The 19,818-nt window shown below is 40.9% G+C and overlaps 1 protein-coding gene across 3 annotated transcripts in view; it reads left to right on the forward strand.

The window, feature by feature from the left end:
• Positions 1-19,818, forward strand: part of FKBP9 (FKBP prolyl isomerase 9) — a 50,958-nt gene that overhangs the window by 19,224 nt on the left and 11,916 nt on the right. For all 3 annotated transcript variants that reach the window (XM_019925871.3, XM_073809818.1, XM_019925879.3), the window contains exons 5-6: positions 7,259-7,448; positions 11,855-12,000. In XM_019925871.3, coding sequence (XP_019781430.1) covers positions 7,259-7,448; positions 11,855-12,000 — 336 coding nt within the window. The remainder of the gene's footprint in view (positions 1-7,258; positions 7,449-11,854; positions 12,001-19,818) is intronic.

Genomic DNA, 19,818 nt, shown 5'->3' on the forward strand with positions numbered 1-19,818 from the left:
TTTAACAAAGACCTAGAAGAAATAAAGAGCAAACAAACAATGATGAACAACACAATAAATGAAATTAAAAATTCTCTAGAGGGAATCAATAGCAGAATAACTGAGGCAGAAGAACAGATAAGTGACCTGGAAGATAAAATAGTGGAAATAACTACTGCAGAGCAGAATAGAGAAAAAAGAATGAAAAGAATTGAGAACAGTCTCAGAGACCTCTGGGACAACATTAAGTGCACAAACACTTGAATTATAGGGGTCCTAGAAGAAGAAGAGAAAAAGAAAGGGACTGAGAAAATATTTGAAGAGATTATAGTTGAAAACTTCCCTAACATGGGAAAGAAAATAGCCCATCAACTCCAGGAAGCACAGAGGGTCCCATACAGGATAAATCCAAGGAGAAACACGCCAAGACACATATTAATCAAACTATCAAACATTAAATACAAAGAAAAAATATTAAAAGCAGCAAGGGAAAAGCAACAAATAACATACAAGGGAATCACCATAAGGTTAACAGCTGATCTTTCAGCAGAAACTCTGCAAGACAGAAGGGAGTGGCAGGACATATTTAAAGTGATGAAAAGGAAGAACCTACAACCAAGATTACTCTACCCATCAAGGATCTCATTCAGATTTGACGGAGAAATTAAAACCTTTACAGACAAGCAAAAGCTAAGAGTATTCAGCACCACCAAACCAGCTTTACAAAAAATGCTAAAGGAACTTCTCTAGTCAGGAAACACAAGAGAAGGAAAAGACCTACAAAAACAAACCCAAAACAATTAAGAAAATGGTAATGGGAACATACATATTGATAATTACCTTAAATGTAAATGGATTAAATGCTCGAGCCAAAAGACACAGGCTGGCTGAATGGATACAAAAACAAGGCCCGTATATATGCTGTCTACAAGAGACCCACTTCAGACCTAGGGACACATACAGACTGAAAGTGAGGGGATGGAAAAAGATATTCCATGCAAATGGAAATCAAAAGAAAGTTGGATAAGCAATTCTCATATCAGATAAAATAGACTTTAAAATAAAGACTATTACAAGAGACAGAGAAGGACACTACATAATGATTAAGGGATCAATCCAACAAGAAGATAAAACAATTGTAAATATTTATGCACCCAACATAGGAGCACCTCAATATATAAGGCAAATGCTAACAGCCATTAAAGGAGAAATCGACAGTAGCACAATAATAGTAGGGGAGTTTAACACCCCACTTTCACCAATGGACAGATCATCCAAATAAAAATAAATAAGGAAACACAAGCTTTAAATGACACATTAAACAAGATGGACTTAATTGATATTTATAGGACATTCCATCCAAAAACAACAGAATACACTTTCTTCTCAGTGCTCATGGAACATTCTCCAGGATAGATCATATCTTGGGTCATAAATCAAGCCTTGGTAAATTTAAGAAAATTGAAATTGTATCGAGTATCTTTTCCAACCACAACACTATGAGACTAGATATCAGTTACAAGAAAAAAACTGTAAAAAATACAAACACATGGAGGCTAAACAATATGGTACTAAATAACCAAGAAATCACTGAAGAAATCAAAGAGGAAATCAAAAAACATGTAGAAACAAATGACAATGAAAACATGACAACCCCAAACCTATGAGATGCAACAAAAGCAGTTCTAAGAGGGAAGTTTATAGCAATACAATCCTACCGCAAGAAGCAAGAAACATCTCAAAAAAACAACCTAACCTTACACCTAAAGCAATTAGAGAAAGAAGAACACCAAAAAACCCCCAAAGTTAGCAGAAGGAAAGAAATCATAAAGATCAGATCAGAAATAAAGGAAAAAGAAGGAAACGATAGCAAAGATCAATAAAAGCTAGTTCTTTGAGAAGATAAACAAAATTGATAAACCATTAGCCAGACTTATCAAGAAAAAAAGGGAGAAGACTCAAATCAACAGGATTAGAAATGAAAAAGGAGAAGTAACAACTGACACTGCAGAAATACAAAGGGACATGAGAGATTACTACAAGCAACTCTATGCCAATAAAATGGACAAATTCTTTGAAAAGCACAACCTTCCGAGACTGAACCAGGAAGAAATAGAAAATACAAACAGACCAATCACAAGCACTGAAATTGAGACTCTGATTAAAAATCTTCCAACAAACAAAAGCCCAGGACCAGATGGCTTCACAGGCTTCACAGAGTTCTCAAAGTCTTCAAAAATATAGCAGAGGGAGGAACAGTCCCAAACTCATTCCACCATCACCCTGATACTGAAACCAGACAAAGATGTCACAAAAAAAGAAAACTACAGGCCAATATCACTGACGAACATAGATGGAAAAATTCTGAACAAAATACTAGCAAACAGAATCCAGCAGCTCATTAAAAGGGTCATACACCATGATCAAGTAGGGTTTATCCCAGGAATGCAAGGACTCTTCAATATATGCAAATCAATCAATGTGATACACCGTATTAACAAATTGAAGGATACAAACCACATGATCATCTCAATAGATGCAGAAAAAGCTTTCCACAAAATTCAACACCCATTTATGATAAAAACCCTCCAGAAAGTAGGCATAGAGGGAACTTATCTCAACATAATAAAGGCCATATATGACAGACCCACAGCCAGCATCGTTCTCAGTGGTGAAAAACTGAAATCATATCCACTAAGATCAGGAACAAGACAAGGTTGCCCACTCTCACCACTATCATTCAACATAGTTTTGGAAGTTTTAGCCACAGCAAGCAGAGAAAAAAAAAGAAATAAAAGGAATCCAAATTGGAAAACAAGAAGTAAAGCTGTCACTGTTTGCAGATAACATGATACTATACATAGGGAATCCCAAAGATGCTACCAGAAAACTACTAGAGCTAATCAATGAACTTGGTAAAGTAGCAGGATACAAAATTAATGCACAGAAATCTCTTGCATTCCTATACACTAATATGAAAAGTCTGAAAGAGAAATTAAGGAAACATTCCCATTTACCATTGCAACAAAAAGAATAAAATACCTAGGAATAAACCTACCTAAGGAGAAAAAAGCCCTGTATGAAGAAAACTATGACACTGATGAAAGAAATTAAAGATGATACAAACAGATAGAGAGACATATCATGTTCTTGCATTGGAAGAATCAACATTGTGAAAATGACTATACTCCCCAAAGCTATCTACAGATTCAATGCAATCCTTATCAAGCTACCAATGGCATTTTTCACAGAAGTAGAACAAAAAATTTCACAATTTGTATGGAGACACAAAAGACCTCGAATAGCCAAAGCCATCTTGTGAAAGAAAAACGGAGCTGGAGGAATCAGGCTCCTGGACTTCAGACTGTACTACAGGGCTACAGTAATCAAGACAGGATGGTACTGGCACAAACAGAAATACAGATCAATGGAACAGGATAGAAAGCCCAGAGATAAACCCACGCACATATGGTCACCTTATTTTTGATAAAGGAGGCAAGAATATCCAATGGAGAAAAGACAGCGTCTTCAATAAGTGGTGCTGGGAAAACTGGACAGCTACATGTAAAAGAATGAAATTAGAACACTCCCTAACACTATACACAAAAATAAACTCAAAATGGATTAAAACGTAAAGGTAAAGCCAGACACTATAAAACTGTTAGAGGAAAACATACGCAGAACACTCTATGACATAAATCACAGCAAGATCCTTTTTGATCCACCTCCTAGAGAAATGGAAATAAAAACAAAAATAAACAAATGGGACCTAATGAAACTTAAAAACTTTTGCACGGCAAAAGAAACTATTAACAAAAGGAAAAGACAACCCTCAGAATGGGAGAAAGTATTGCAAACGAAGCAACTGACAAAGGATTAATCTCCAAAATATACAAGCAGCTCATGGAGCTCAATATCAAAAAAACAACCCAATCCAAAAATGGGCAGAAGACATAAATAGACATTTCTCCAAAGAAGATATACAGATTGCCAAGAAACACATGAAAGGATGCTCAACATTGCTAATCATTAGAGAAATGCAAATCAAAACTACAATGAGGCATCACCTCACACTGGTCAGAATGGCCATCATCAAAAAATCTACAAACAATAAATGCTGCAGAGGGTGTGGAGAAAAGGGAACCCTCTTGCACTGTTGGTGGGAATGTAAATTGATACAGCTACTATAGAGAGCAGTATGGAGGTTCCTCAAAAAACTAAAAATAGAACTACCATACGACCCAGCAATCCCACTACTGGGCATATACCCTGAGAAAAGCATAATTCGAAAAGGGTCATGTAGCACAATGTTCATTACAGCACTATATACAATAGCCAGGAAATGGAACCAACCTAATTGTCCATCGACAGATGAATGGATAAAGAATACGTGGCACATATATACAATGGAATATTACTCAGCCATAAAAAGAAACGAAATTGAGTTATTTGTAGTGAGGTGGATGGACCTAGAGTCTGTCCTACAGAGTGAAGTAAGTTAGAAAGAGAAAAACTAATACTGTATGCTTACACATATATATGGAATCTAAAACAAAAAAAAGGTTCTGAAGAACCTAGGGGCAAGACAGGAATAAAGACTCATATGTAGAGAATGGGCTTGAGGACACATGGAGGGGAAGGGTAAGCTGGGATGAAGTGAGAGAGTAGCATGGACATATATACACTACCAAATGTAAAATAGATAGCTAGTGGGAAGCAGCTGCATAGCACAGGGAGATCAGCTTGGTGCTTTGTGACCACCTAGAGGGGTGGTATATGGAGGGTGGGAGGGAGACGCAAGAGGGAGGGGATATGGGGATATATGTATGCATATGGCTGATTTACTTTGTTATACAGCAGAAACTAACACAGCATTGTAAAGCAATTATACTCCAATGAAGATGTAAAAAAAAAGTTGGTTGTGAGTTCCCAGACATTGGGAACAGACTTGTGGGTGCCAAGGGGGAAGTGGGGTGGTAGAGGGTTGGATTGGGAATTTGGGATTAGCAGATACAAACTATTGTATATGGAATGGAGGGACAACAGGGTTTTACAGTGTAGCACAGGGAACTATAGTCAATGTCCTGTAATAAAGCATAATGGAAAAGAATATGAAAAAGAATATATATACGTTTGTATATGGTGTTAGGTAGTGTTCTAATTTCATTCTTTTACATGTAGCTGTCCAGTTTTCCCAGCACCATGTACTGAAGAGCCTGTCTTTTCTCCATTGTATGTTCTTGCCTCCTTTGTCGTAAATTAGGTGACCATATATGCGTGGGTTTATCTCTGGGCATTCTATCCTGTACCATTGATCTTTATTTCTGTTTTTGTACCAGTACCATACTGTCTTGATTACTGTAGCTTTGTGGTATAGTTTGAGGTCAGGGAGCCTGATTCCTCCAGCTCCGTTTTTCTTTCTCAAGATTGCTTTGGCTATTCAGGGTCTTTTGTGTGTCCATAAGAATTGTAAAATTTTTTGTTCTAATTCTGTGGAGAATGCCACTGGTAGTTTGATAGGGATTACATTGAATCTGTAGATTGCTTTGGGTAGTATAGTCATTTTTACAATATTGATTCTTCCAATCCAAGAACATGGTATATTTCTCCATCTGTTTGTCATCTTTGATTTCTTAGAATAGGAGAAAATACTTGCAAATGAAACAACAGACAAAAGATTAATCTCCGAAATATACAAACAGCTCATGGAGCTCAATATCAAAAAAACAAACAATCCAATTAAAAAATGGGCAGAAGACCTAAGTAGACGTTTCACGAAGGAGGACATACAGATGGCCAAGGGACACATGAAAAGATGCTCAACATCACTAATTATTAGAGAAATGCAGATCAAAACTACAATGAGCTATCATCTCACGCTAGTCTGAATGGCCATTATCAAAAAATGTAGAAACAATAAATGCTGGAAAGGGTGTGGTGAAAAGGGAACCCTCTTGCACTGTTGGTGGGAATGTAAATTGATACAACCACTATGGAAAACAGTATGGAGGTTCCTTAAAAAACTAAGAATAGAACTACCATATGACCCAGCAATCCCACTACTGGGCATATACCCTGAGAAAACCATAATTCAAAAAGACATGTACCACAAAGTTCACTGCAGCACTATTTATAATAGCCAGGACATGGACGTAACCTAAGTGTCCATTGGCAGATGGATGGATAAAGAAGATGTGGCACATATATACAATGGAATATTACTCAGCCGTAAAAAGAAACAAAATTGAGTTATTTGTAGTGAGGTGGATGGACCTAGAGTCTGTCATACAGAGTGAAGTAAGTCAGAAAGAGAAAAACAAATACCATATGCTAATGCATGTATATGGAATCTAAAAAAAAAAAAAATGGTACTGATAAACCTAGTTGCAGGGCAGGAATAAAGATGTAGACATAAAGAATGGACACGGGGTGGGAGGGGGAAGCTGGGGTGAAGTGAGAGTAGCATCGACATATATACACTACTGAATGTAAAATAGTTAGCTAGTGGGAAGCAGCCCCATAGCACAGGGAGATCAGCTCGGTGCTTTGAGGTGACCTAGAGGGGTGGGATAGGGAGGATGGGAGGGAGGCTCGGGAGGGAGGGGATATGGGGATATATGTATGCATGTGACTGATTCACTTTGTTATACAGCAGAAACTAACACAACATTGTAAAGCAATTATACTCCAAGAACGAACTATTAAAAGAAAAGAATATATATATATATGTATAACTGAATCACTTTGCTGTACAGGAGGAATTAACACAACATTGTAAAACAACTGTACTCAATAAAATAAATTTTAAAATAATTGTCTGTGAGTTCCAAAGAACAAGTCTATGTAGTGTTCTCCAGAACCAGATCCAAGCTGTGGAATGTCTGTGATTTGCATCTATATACAAACAGAAACCCACAGAGGTATGTATTTGGGTTTGCATGTGGGTATATAACCACTCACATAGAGCCTTGATTTGCAAGCACAAGCATAGACAATGTGGTCACAGTATTCTCCATGTCATTATTATCGGTTTGCTCCTTTTTCTGAGGAAGTCAGGCTTCAAATTATACCTGCCAGCCCTCGGTTGGACACCACGTGAGATAGCACGGTTAGACACCATGGGGGACCACCCAAGATGTGGAAGAACATTTGTTTCCTTGGCTGGGAAACTTCAAGGAATGTGTAACACCAACGTAGTGGGTGTTGAATTGTAGTTAAAGTATTGATACTTCCTAAATCTTGTGTCCTGATTTCATCATCTTCCTTCATTCCACTCTAGGGAAAGACATTCCTGGGCAGGCATCTCTGGTGTTTGATGTTGCATTATTGGACCTCCATAACCCCAAGGATGGCATTTCCATTGAGAATAAGGTAGTTCCTGAAAACTGTGAGCGGCAAAGTCAAACGGGGGACTTTCTCAGGTATCATTACAACGGCACACTTCTGGATGGTACATTCTTTGATTCCAGGTAAGCAAACAACAGGGTCCTTCACTTACCAGAACATCTTATTAAATATAGTTTATAGCTTGTCAGTGCTGATTTTGAGTTAGTATTTTCATCTCCAGTATAGGTTTCTATTTTCTGATACTGAATTCCTTCAGAGGTTGTTAGAACGGTCTCCTTGGGGCCTGTGGGAGATGGGTCTGCAGGAAAGCAGGAGAGGCTCACCCTGGACTCCCACAGTCCCTCTAGACTGTGCTCGGCTATTCAAGTATAAACCCAACTCTGGGGTCCAAGGTGGGAAGTGACCAGGAGGCAGGTCCAGGCGGTAGGATGCGAAGAGAAGAGACTTGGTGCTGGGAGATCTGGATTCCAGTCCCTGTGTGTGGTGCACTAGGTGTGTGACTTTGGATAGCATTTGACCTCCCTGAGCTTCAGTTTTTTCATTGTTGTTAGCACCTTTCTCAAAGAGATGGTTAGATTAAGGAGAGAAGGTAGGCAGAAGCACTTTGCGAACTTTCATGGTTTATCTGCTGCAGGGACTGTTTGGATGCTGGGCGGAGCCTGTTGTTATTCAAAGCTTTGTTTATCAGGCTTAGCCTGCAGTTGTGAGCAGGCAACAGGTGTTTGGTATGCGTTGCTCATTCAGGTGGCATGTGTTGTTTGGATTCCTTTAGCTTCCTATAGAGCAAGCAAGTAGTGACAGCAATCTACCTGTTTCTCTGAGGTAAGAGACTTCTCGTTTAATTAGTCACCCAGAAACATTACAGAATTTTTATACGGTATAATTTTATTTGCATAATTCATTCTTACCACTCCGCGGATCCCTTCTTTTAAATTTTTCATTTGACTTTTTTGGAAAAAGGCAGTAGTCTCATGGTTCAAAATTAAAACAAAATATGCGTTAAGATGTGTTGTACCGACCATCCCTGCCAACCTCACATCCCCCTCCCCCCAAGCCACTTAGAGTTAACCACTGTTATTAATAAGTTTCTTTTTTATTCTTCAAATGTGTGGATTTTTTTCCTAAAGCAGATATAAGCAAATACAATTGTTATTAGTATATAGCATATAGAATACTATATACATACATATATAACATTATGTATTATATACATATACAGATAACATAATGCTACGTACTATATACACTATTATGCTCCTTGCTTTTTTTTTAATTAATTAATTTATTTTTGGCTGCCTTGGGTCTTCGTTGCTGCGCATGGGCTTTTCTCTAGTTGTGGCGAGCAGGGGCTATACTCTTCGTTACGGCACGCGGGCTTCTCATTGCGGTGGCTTCTCTTGTTGTGGAGCACAGGCTCTAGGCGCACGGGCTTCAGTAGATGTGGCATGTGGGTTCAGTAGTGTGGCTCGCGGGCTCTAGAGTGCAGGCTCAGTAGTTGTGGTGCATGGGCTTAGTTGCTCCGCGGTATGTGGGATCCTCCTGGACCAGGGCTCGAACCCATGTCCCCTGCATTGGCAGGCGGATTCTTAACCACTGCGCCACCAGTGAAGCCCCTGCTCCTTGCTTTTTTTCACCTTGGAATTTTTCCCTATTAATGCGTAGAGAGAAATCATTTTTTATGTCTGTGTAGTGTTTCATTGAGTGAATATACCATATTTATCTAACCATTCCCCATTGATGACATTTGAGTTGTTTTTATTTTTTCTATTAAAAAAAATTGAGAGAGTGTGTGCGTGTGATTACTTGTCACATATGATCTTGGTTCTGTCTTTTATTCCCTGGAATTTTATTTTTAGTTGAAAAGCCATTTTTCTAGTGGATACCAGATTTCTTTTCATATTAATGGAACCAGTTTTCTTAGGTTTCAAACAGATTTCCATTTTAGTACACTGGGGTCTAATCCATCCTAAGAGCTAAGTAATATTCCATTATATAGGTTTGCCTTAATTTAGTAATCAATCCCTATTATTTTCTATCTTTTGATGTTCTAAGAGGGACTGCAATAATTATTTTTGTAGCTAAATCTTAAATAATATGATTGTTTCCTTAGGATAAATTTCTAGAAGAATCTCTAGGTTTAAGGTTATGTGTATTTTTACAGCTTTTGATATAAGTACCAAGTTGTCCTCAAGGAAGGTTTTACATCACTAAGAGTACCCCATTTCCTGCAAACTCAGCAACATTGGGTATTATTTAAAAATAATCTTTGCCAATTTATAGGAGAAAAATAGAACTTTATAATTGTAATGTGAATTTTTTTGATTGCTATTAAGGTTGAAATTCTTTCAAATGTTTATTGACTATTTGGATATTTTCTTTTGTGATTTACCTGTTTGTGTATTTGCCTGTTTTTATATTGAGGATATTGGTATTTGTCCTTTTCTTATTAATTTAAAATCTCTGTACATTAAAGATATTAACAATTTTATGGTTGCATATTGTTGAAAGCATACTGCCTGTTTATTTGCATTTTAATTTCGGTTGTTGTGATTTTTGATCTGTTTAAATATAAACCTTTTATGTTGTTAAATACATTCCATTTCTCCTTTATGGCTCCCTTTATTCTTATGTAAATTCTTATATATTCTGTCTTGAGTAACTTGCTAAAAAGTCTCTCCCTGCCCCTGGACTTGTTTTTTTTTCCCCTAGAGTATATAAATATTCACCTGTATTTTCCTCCTGCTCTTCTAATGGCTTTATTTTTTTATCCTTTAAAATATTCTCTATTAGAATTTTTATTTTAAAGAATATTATGTTCTTGTTGTATAAGTGAAACAATGCAAAGATATTTAATAAAATGTAATAATTTCACATCAACCCCTTCCATTTTCACCACTTGCAGTAAATATTAAAAAGCTTCTGCAGGCTCTCTTCAGTGTTTATAAATGCTTTCATGTTTCAATCTTAAATCCATCTGGAATTTATTGTGGTGTTCAGTATGACAGTAAGGATCTAAATGGTTTTTTCCAGATGGTTAGCCAGTTTCTCCAACACCCTTTATTGAATAACTGTATCTTCCTCACTCATTTAAAATCTGACATTGATCATGTACCAAATTCTTGTATACACTTTTGGGTCTTGGTCTAGAATTTTTATCCTTTTCCAGTGATCTAGCTATTTCTGGGCCACAATCATACCTTTAGCTATTGTAACGTTTTAGTTTGTATGATAGAGAATATTCTTTTTCTTTTTAAACATCGTTTTTTCCTACTGTGATACATTGATATGGTTCAAAATCCTAAAAGTGTAAAAGAATATACAATGAAGAATTTTTCACCTATCCTTGTCCCTCAATCACCCAGTTCCCCTCTTCACAGGGAACCAGAGTTATGCACTTCATAGGTCTTCCATACATATACAGTGAAATACAGATAATTATGTAGAAAATCTGCTTCCTGGATGAGGAGAATCATTTGTTACTATCATTTCTTCACGCCCCTTGGCTTTGTGGTCCCTGAGGGGTGTTGAGGAGGAAGAGCCTCTCACAGCTCTGCCTTTTCACCTCCCTGGTCCCACTGCTGACCATCTTCTCTGACAGTCATCCTTGGGCTGTGTTTGATGAGGTGACAGTGGAACTGACTGGCTCTTTTTCAGGACAAGCTTTTTGCCACATCTGCTCCAGCTGGGGGTGGGTAATGGGTACAGATCACTGTGGTTCAGAGTTCAGTATCTGAAGTGGCAAATGAAGTTTTATTATTTTATTCTGGAATCATCAGGCTTTGTTTTCTCCAAACTCAGTAATCAGACTCAATTGGCAATTAATACAGAGGCTGGATCTCTCCACTGAGTGGAATGCCTGGGGCTCCTACCAGAGGCACTTGGGAAATTCAGGTACTCACCGGGTGGTAGCTTGGTGAGCATGGATTGCAGTAGGGCGAGTTCACTGCAGAGTTAAATTGCTCTCAGTATATATGCTACTTTTCTGGCAATCTGAATATTCATGTCCCACATATACAGATACTCTCCTCTTTAGAGAAATTCTTAGTTTCTTTTTTTTTTTTTTCCTTTTTGGGCTTTCATTTGAAACTTTATGTTAGAGTAATAGAAGACTCTAAAACTTCTAAGTTGTTTCTTTACAAGAGATAACAGAGAAATTCTTAGTTTCTGACAAGGGCGCCCTTAATGCTTTTTTCATTAACCTGACATGGTCAACAAGCGTAGAGTCCAATTTACATTATAGCTACATTTCTGCATGATTGCTTCTTGTAACCCGCATCCCATTCATAACTTGACCAAACCAGAGGGCTGGAGGGCTTATTTCTGGGAGTGTTTGTGCAGGCGGCAGCTCCCACGCAGTGTGTGGATCCTTGTTCATCATTTCAGGGGAGCGTGTTTCCTGGCTTGTACTCAGATTCTAGGGTTCACCCTGTTCTGGAGTCTGGAGGCCCCTGCGCTCTGTTGCCTCATGGTACCAGCTACACTGCTGCTGCGGTATTCCTCGTGACCAAGCTCTTTTCCTCTTTCCCAGCTACTCGCGGAACCGCACCTTTGACACGTACATTGGGCAGGGCTACGTGATTGCTGGGATGGATGAAGGTTTACTCGGCGTTTGCATTGGAGAGAAGAGGAGGATCGTGGTCCCGCCTCACCTGGGGTATGGCGAGGAAGGAAGAGGTAAGCACTGGCTGCCTTCTAAGACTGCCTTAGAGAGGCACTAACTGATGCTTCCACGCTGCTTGGAACCAGGGCCTCTGGCAAAGCGTAGAAGCTAGTCTAGCTTCAGACTCGAATACTCAAATAACTCTAGTTTCTAGAGATGCTCTGTCATGACTCCTTGTTCCCCCTGCCCGTTTTCCTTTTCCTTTTGGAAAATTTAAAACCTACACCAAAGTTGAAAGAACTGTACAGTGAACTCCACTTAGATTCACCAGTCGTCAACATCTTGCTATATTTGCTTTATATATATAACTACAGTACATTTTTTCTTCGTTGAGCCATTTGAAAGTAAATTGCAACCCCCCTTTTTCTGTTTTTCGTTTTTATTTTTTATTTTTTTTCCCGGTACGCGGGCCTCTCACTGTTGTGGTCTCTCCCTTTGCGGAGCACAGGCTCCGGACGTGCAGGCTCAGCGGCCGTGGCTCACGGGCCCAGCCACTCTGCGGCATGTGGGATCTTCCCAGACCGGGGCACGAACCCGTGTCCCCTGCATCAGCAGGCGGACTCTCAACCACTGCGCCACCAGGGAAGCCCTGTTTTTCGTTTTTATTGAAATATATTTGACATATAACCTTGTGTACATTTAAGGTATACATGTTATTTTGATACATTTATATATTGTAATGTGATTGCCATTGTGGTGATAATTAGCACCTCTATCATGGTACATAATTATCATTTCTTTTTGATGGTTGGAATAATTGATAATTAGCAAGTTTGATGATTATAAGACAATATTGTTGTCTATATTCACTATACTGTGCATTAGATTTTGGTTTTTGTTTTTAACAACTTTATCGAGGTATTATTTACATACCATAAAATTCACCCAATTTAAGTATACAATTCAATGACTTTTAATAAATGTTGTGAGTTGTGCAACTATCACCTTAATCCAGTTTTAGAATATTTGTCACCCAAACAGCAAACTTCTTTTTAAAAGTTACACAAATAATATACGTTGACTTCAGAATAAGAAAATAGAGATCAACAACAACAAAAATCTCCCATAATCTCACCACCCAGGAATAACCATTGTTAATGTGGTAGGTGGAATATCGGCCCCAAAAGATGTCCATGTCCTAATCCCCAGAGACTTTGCAGATGTGATTAAGGTAATGGTCTTGAGATGAGGAGATTATCCTGGATCATCCAGGTGGCCTTGATGTACTTACAAGGATCTTTGCAAGAGGGAAGCAGGAGACCAGAGAGGGGAGAAAATGCTACACTGCTGACTTAGAGGATGGAGGAAAGGGCCACAAGTCAAGGGAGGAGGGTGGCCTTGAGAAGCTGGAAAAAGCAAGGAAACAGATTCTCCTGAAACCTCCAAAAGGAACACATCCCTGCCAATACCTTGAATTTAGACTTTGAGTCCAGAGTTATGAGAGTAAATTTACGTTGTTTTCAGCCACCAAGCTTGTGGTAATTTGTTGTAGCAGTAATAGGAAACTCATATAACCGTGAAGTGACTGTCCTTCTATACTTTTGAGTATATGTGAATCTGTGTAGATAAAAGGAAATAAACACATATCCATCTACACTATTGACAAAAAATACTACAGTATTTTTTGTGAATAAATACTGACAAAAGTGGGATCACCTATACATATTAGTTTGTAATTTCTCTCTTTACGTAATTTGTCGTGAACAATGTTTTATGCCAACAGGTTGCATAGAATTTTAATGGTTGCATAGTGTTCCAAACCATATTTCCTTTATTATTTTTTTTCTCAGATACCATTTTTTGCCAACTTACTTTGGAAGAGTTGATACAGTATTTGTTTTGCTTTTGTGTTCTTTTTGCTAATGCGATTCTGGCTGGCCTGGCTGGCTGTACACATTCATTTTGTTAACCTGCTTCTGACTTCTACTGCTACAGTGGATTTCAGAATTTTCCCAGTAGGATTTGTTTGGAGGATCTAAGAATCATCAGATTGGTTGGAAACTAGGCTGTACCATGGAGAAACATTATTTTTCCTGACTTAAATTTCTGATTTATAAAGCCACAACCAATCACAGCTTAAGGTCTTAAGATCATTCAACAAACCTTGCTTCATGTTCTGTTTGTCTAGTGTCTTGATGCTCTGTTGTTTTGTATTATGTAAATTTCTACTTCTAGCCAAATACATGCAGGAATAGACAAATACTTTCAGCATATTCATGTTTCATTTTGCCCTCAGGACTAATTCTTCCTTTCCCTAAAAAGAATATACTGATGGAAAACACTTGCTTAAATTATTTCTCCTTTTGGCTTTCTCACAAGTATGAGACAGTTTTGCAAAGAATTATATAAGGCTCTGGGAAACATTTGAAGTCTCATAAATTTTCTGGGCATGAGGCTACTTCACCCTGAATCATTTGTTCCCATGGTGGGGGGAGGGGCACCTTGGCAAGTAACACCCAGCTGCTCTTGCACAGGGTCTGTTTCTGTCCTATTGATTAGCGAGTGCCCTTGGCCTCCTTGTGGGGTTTGCCCAGGACCTAATGCTAATCACTGAGGGACTGACCTTAGAAGGGTGTCAGGACACAGAGGAAGCCTGTGGCATTCTCACCACATACCACAGGGCCAGGCACATGGTAAGCATTCAGTAAATATTTGTGGAAGGAAGAAATGCTGGACTTTCCGACTCATCAGCATTTCATTTTGTTGCAGCCATTTTCTCTTGCAGGGTTGGTGGAGGGGAGGGGGTAGGCCTTCTGTAAAGGCTCTGGCCCTTTCTGCTGTCTGCTTTGTTCCATGGGGACAGCCCTGAATTTAGAGCGTTGGGATGTTTGCAGCCCTGAAGTGGAGAATGGATTCTGCTGCAGGGTTGTGGCAGCATCACTTCCTCAGTTTCTGTTCCCCAACTTCCACATGACCTTTTAAGCACTCTTTTTCGAAAGTGAAGAAAGCTAATATTTTACCCACACTGTGAAGGACTTCTCATGTACGAGCTCATTCAAACCTCAAAACAGTTCTCTGTTAAGATAACGAGGCCCAGAGAGGTTGAGTCATTTGCTAGAGGCCACAATAGCTAATCGGTGATGGAGTTGAATTGCACCCAGGGTTCTTGCTGCCTGTGTCATAGGCAGAGGGGAAGAATGAGTTTCCATTACGCTGTGACTTGTTGATACCCATATATGAAGAACTGAAAACTCCAACCAGAAGTCCCAGAGCTCTCAGAGGAAACCCACGCTGCCAAGAGCTGCCGTGTTTCCTTCTGGCCCAGTTGGCCGGCCGCTTTATTTTTGTCACCTGTGTCTCTTCTTTTTTTTTTTTTTTGGCAGTACGCAGGCCTCTCACTGTTGCAGCCTCTCCCGTTGCGGAGCACAGGCTCCGGATGCGCAGGCTCAGGGGCCATGGCTCACGGGCTCCGCGGCATGTGGGATCTTCCCGGACCGGGGCACGAACCTGTGTCCCCTGCATCGGCAGACAGACTCTCAACCACTGCGCCACCAGGGAAGCCCTGTGTCTCTTCTTGAGGCGGCTTATCTAGTGGGAAAAATTGATGAATACTTTTCTGCATTGGTTAAGGGTTTATTCAGAGAGGAGGCTAGTGTTGGGGCCTAATGAAATGTTGGATTATTTTCACCTGTTTACTGGTGTTGGGGAGGAGATAGTTTCCTCTACCCTTCTAGGTTCTTCTGGCTGGTCTAAGAAATAAATTGATATGAGACAGATTAACAGGAGAAAATCAAACAAAGTTTAATGACATGTATATTTGGGAGAGACCTAGGGAAACTGACTAACTCACCAGAATGTCTGAAGCCCTCACCTTAAACACCACCATTAGCTAAAGACAGAAGAGGATGTTGTGGGTAGTGGTTTCGGACCTGGAGATGGAAAAGCAAATGTTTGGTAAACAAATGTTTACGGGGCCACACAGACATTGGGACACCAAGAGAAATTTTAACTAACAGACTTTGCTAGGTTCCTTCCTGTCTCCACATCTAGTTCATACAGTAGTTATGTATGGTGATAGCTCCCCCCATGCCCCAACAGGTCTTCTATCTACATTCTTTAGGCAGTTAAGGAGGTAAAAAGAAAGGTTTTCTTTTTTTTTGAGTCTTTTGCGTCTTGTTTATTTTCAACTTGAAATAATCCACATGTCGAAGAGACATTTTTGGGGTGGCAATTTTACTCCCCTACACTGGTCAGCACTTATTTTTACACTGTGTATTCTTTGGAGAAGGCAGAGCCAGATAGAGGGAATGAGGGTGGAAGGGGTGCTGGCTGCCTGGGGCAGGTGGGATCTTATGGCTTGAGGTCTAGTCTGGGTTTTTTTGTAGGCCCAGCAACCCCATCTATCTGTCCATCAAAGATTTAGTGAGTGCCAGGATTCCCTGGTGGCGCAGTGGTTAAGAATCTGCCTGCCAATGCAGGGGACACGGGTTCGAGCCCTGGTCCGGGAAGGTCCCACATGCCGCAGAGCAACTAAGCCCGTGCGCCACAACTACTGAGCCTGCGCTCTAGAGCCCATGAGCCACAACTACTGAGCCTGGCTCTAGAGCGCGCGAGCCACAACTACTGAAGCCCGTGCGCCTAGAGCCCGTGCTCTGCAACAAGAGAAGCCACCGCAATGAGAAGCCCGCGCACTGCAACGAAGAGTAGCCCCCGCTCGCTGCAACTAGAGAAAGCCCACGTGCAGCAATGAAGACACAACACAGCCAAAAATAATAAATAAATAAAAATAAAATTTATTAAACAAAAATTTATTGAGTGCCTTCATGACCAGGCACTGCCCTAAGGTATTGGGGATTCAGCAGAGAAAAAGACAAACTCCCAGCCCACATAGAACTTACGTTCTTATTGATGCCTCAGTAGATGTGCATTTGTGCCTTAATCAGACACCTGGTAGACTGACTCATGCTAACTTCCTAGGAGCTGACATAGAACCAGACATTGAATACTTACTTGAAAGGGTGTGATTGACCTCTCCACTGATCAGAATACTTGGACCTGGGATCCTGGGGGCCTGAGAAGCTGGGTTAGTTATCAGGAAAGTGCTGGGCAAACTGATATCAGAGCACAGGGGCGTGGGGTAGTCCTGGTGCCCTAAGATAGTCCTGCACATGAATGTACCTTTGAGGGTGTCAATTAAAGCAGCAACAACAACAACAATGTAAGAGCTGTGAGTTCAGTTTTATAGTTTTATTTGGGGTTACTGAGGACTATATAGCCTGGGAGATAGCCTCTCAGATAGCTCTGAGGAACTGCTCCAAAGAGGTAAGGGGGATGGCCAGTATATATGTGAATTTGGAGGAAGGATATGTACAGTAAAGCACACATCTTTTTTTTTTAATTAATTTATTTGTTATTATTTTTGGCTGTGTTGGGCATTGTTGCTGTGCGTGGGCTTTCTCTAGTTGTGGTGAGTGGGGACTACTCTTCCTTGCAGTGTGTAGGCTTCTCATTTTGGTGGCTTCTCTTGTTGTGGAGCACGGGCTGTAGGCACAAAGGCTTCAGTAGTTGCGGCACATGGGCTCAGTAGTTGTGGCTTGCGGGCTCTAGAGCACAGGCTCAGTAGTTGTGTTGCATGGGCTTAGCTGCTCCACGGCATGTGGGATCTTCCAGGGCCAGGGCTCGAACCCGTGTTGCCTGCATTGGCAGGCAGATTCTTAACCACTGTGCCACCAGGGAAGCCCTAAAGCACACATCTTGGTAGAAGGTAACTGCTAGTCACGGGGAGTAGGTATCTCAGTTACTGACTTTAGTGCTTTTCTAGGTGTAGGAAGATGCAAGAGTCTGGGTTCATAAAGTTTTCTCCTGAAAACCTCTAACAACCTGGAGGCCTGTTCTGCCAGTTTTCCCAGAGCACAGGTACCTTATCCCTGATCTTCCCCCTGAATGTTTTCCAAGGTGTGCTGTAGGTCAGTGACTGCAGTGGCTAATGACTGAATTCTTGTAGATCCAGGTGGCAAGCAACATTCACTTAGTTGGTGCTGGGCTGCAAGCCTTGTAGTTGCCCAGCCTTGAAGCTGAAGAAAGAGCCCAGAGACAGCCACAGAGACATCAACCAGTTATTGGATAAGGGATCTTACAAGTCTGCAGCGAAAGATCCTGGAGTAACACCCCATCGTGAACGGCAGAGAGCAGGCAGTCCATGGCAGGAATCTTCGCTACTTGCGGGGGAGAAGGGGCCACCATTTAAAGGGGGAACTGATGTCAGCTTGGCTCATCAGTTACCAGGGAAACCAGCACCTGGGGCAGGGGGCAAGCATGTAGGCAGTTACTGATTAAGCGCTATGATTAAGAGAATTGGATAGTCATGTGAGTGAAGCAGGGACTGGTTGAGCAGGGGCTGTACAGAGAGCAAGAAAACAGCCCTCTTGAATGGTCCAACCGTATAGTTGGCAAGGGGAGGTTAAGTTTGTACCAGCCCAATGCCATCAGTTTCTTGTCCCTTTCTGGGCTCCGTCCACACGTTTTTTTCAGAGAGGTTATTAGAGCTGCTCAGGATGCAGCTTTCTTTTCCACCAATCCCCTTCACCACAACCATGGCCTGCGCCTTAGTCCTCCTCATGGAGACGAGAGGCGGGGCTCCTAAATATCCTCAGCTGCTCACTTACCGACCATTTAGCACAGCGCTCCTGAACCTTGGCTGCCCCTTAGAAACGCCTGGAAAACCAATGCCTGGTGCCACTGTAGTCCAGCCGTTCTGCAAGGTTGTGGCATATCACAGGCAAGAATCGCCTGGAGAGCTTAAAGATCACAGAACCAGAGGTGCTGCATGGGAAAGGGCCTGGCCCTTTGCGTTTTCACCAAGTTCTCCAGGACATCCTGATGGCGCCCAAGGCCGAGATCACTGCACTAGGTGAGCTACATCTGAATCTCAGAGTGGGGCCCAGGTGATGTTTTTTTCAGATGATCATGATTTTTTCTTTTATTCTGTGAATGTGGTGAATTATTTTATTTTTTTATTGGGGTAAAATGCACATATTTACCATTTTAACACGTTTTAAGTTTACAGTTCAGTGCCGTTGAATATATTCACAGTGTTGTGTAACTATCACCACTGTCTATACCCAGAACTTTTCCATCATCCCCAACACAAACTCCCCATTACCCTCTCCCCCTCCAGCCCTTGGTAACCACCGTTCTACTTTCTGTCTCTATGAATTTGCCTATTCCAGGTGCCTCATATAAGTGAAAGCATACAATATTTGTCTTTCTGTGTCTGGTTTCTTTCACTGAGCATAATGTTTTCAAGGTTCGTTCCCAGTTGGTTTTAATGAGCAACCAAGATTGAGAAACCCCTTGTCTGGCTCCACAGCCACTGCCCTCCGTTAGTGTGTGCTGTTTCCCGCAAAGAGCTGCCCTTGGCCCTGGTTCCAGGCACCCTTCTATGGCAGTTTGCAATACCTGGTTCCTCTGGGAAAGATCCCGGACCCTGTTAACCACTCACTTCAGCAACTCCCCATCACTAGTGAGTATGAGACACGTGTGTGCTGCTGTAAAAGCCCAAGCTTCTCTAATTACTACCTTGGTAACTTTGGGCGGCCATCAAAATCTGTGCCTCAGTTTCCTCATCTGTAGGTTGGGAATATAGGATTATAATGAGAATTAAATAAACTAATACATCTAAAGCACTTAGAAGAGTGCCTGGTACCTAACAAGCACCTACCCATTAAGTGTGTGTTAGAGAGACAGCAGCCGGGAAACAGATGAGCACATGGTGGGGTGGGGGTGGTGTGATCTGGAGGATGGGGCGTGGGGAGGGGCTGTTGATGTTCACATAGCGCTACTGAATTGTCTGTAGCTGTGTTGTTTTCTTGAACAAGTTATATCTGAGTTGG

This window comes from Tursiops truncatus, chromosome 9, assembly GCF_011762595.2.
Source record: "Tursiops truncatus isolate mTurTru1 chromosome 9, mTurTru1.mat.Y, whole genome shotgun sequence".
Lineage (NCBI taxonomy): Eukaryota > Metazoa > Chordata > Mammalia > Artiodactyla > Delphinidae > Tursiops > Tursiops truncatus.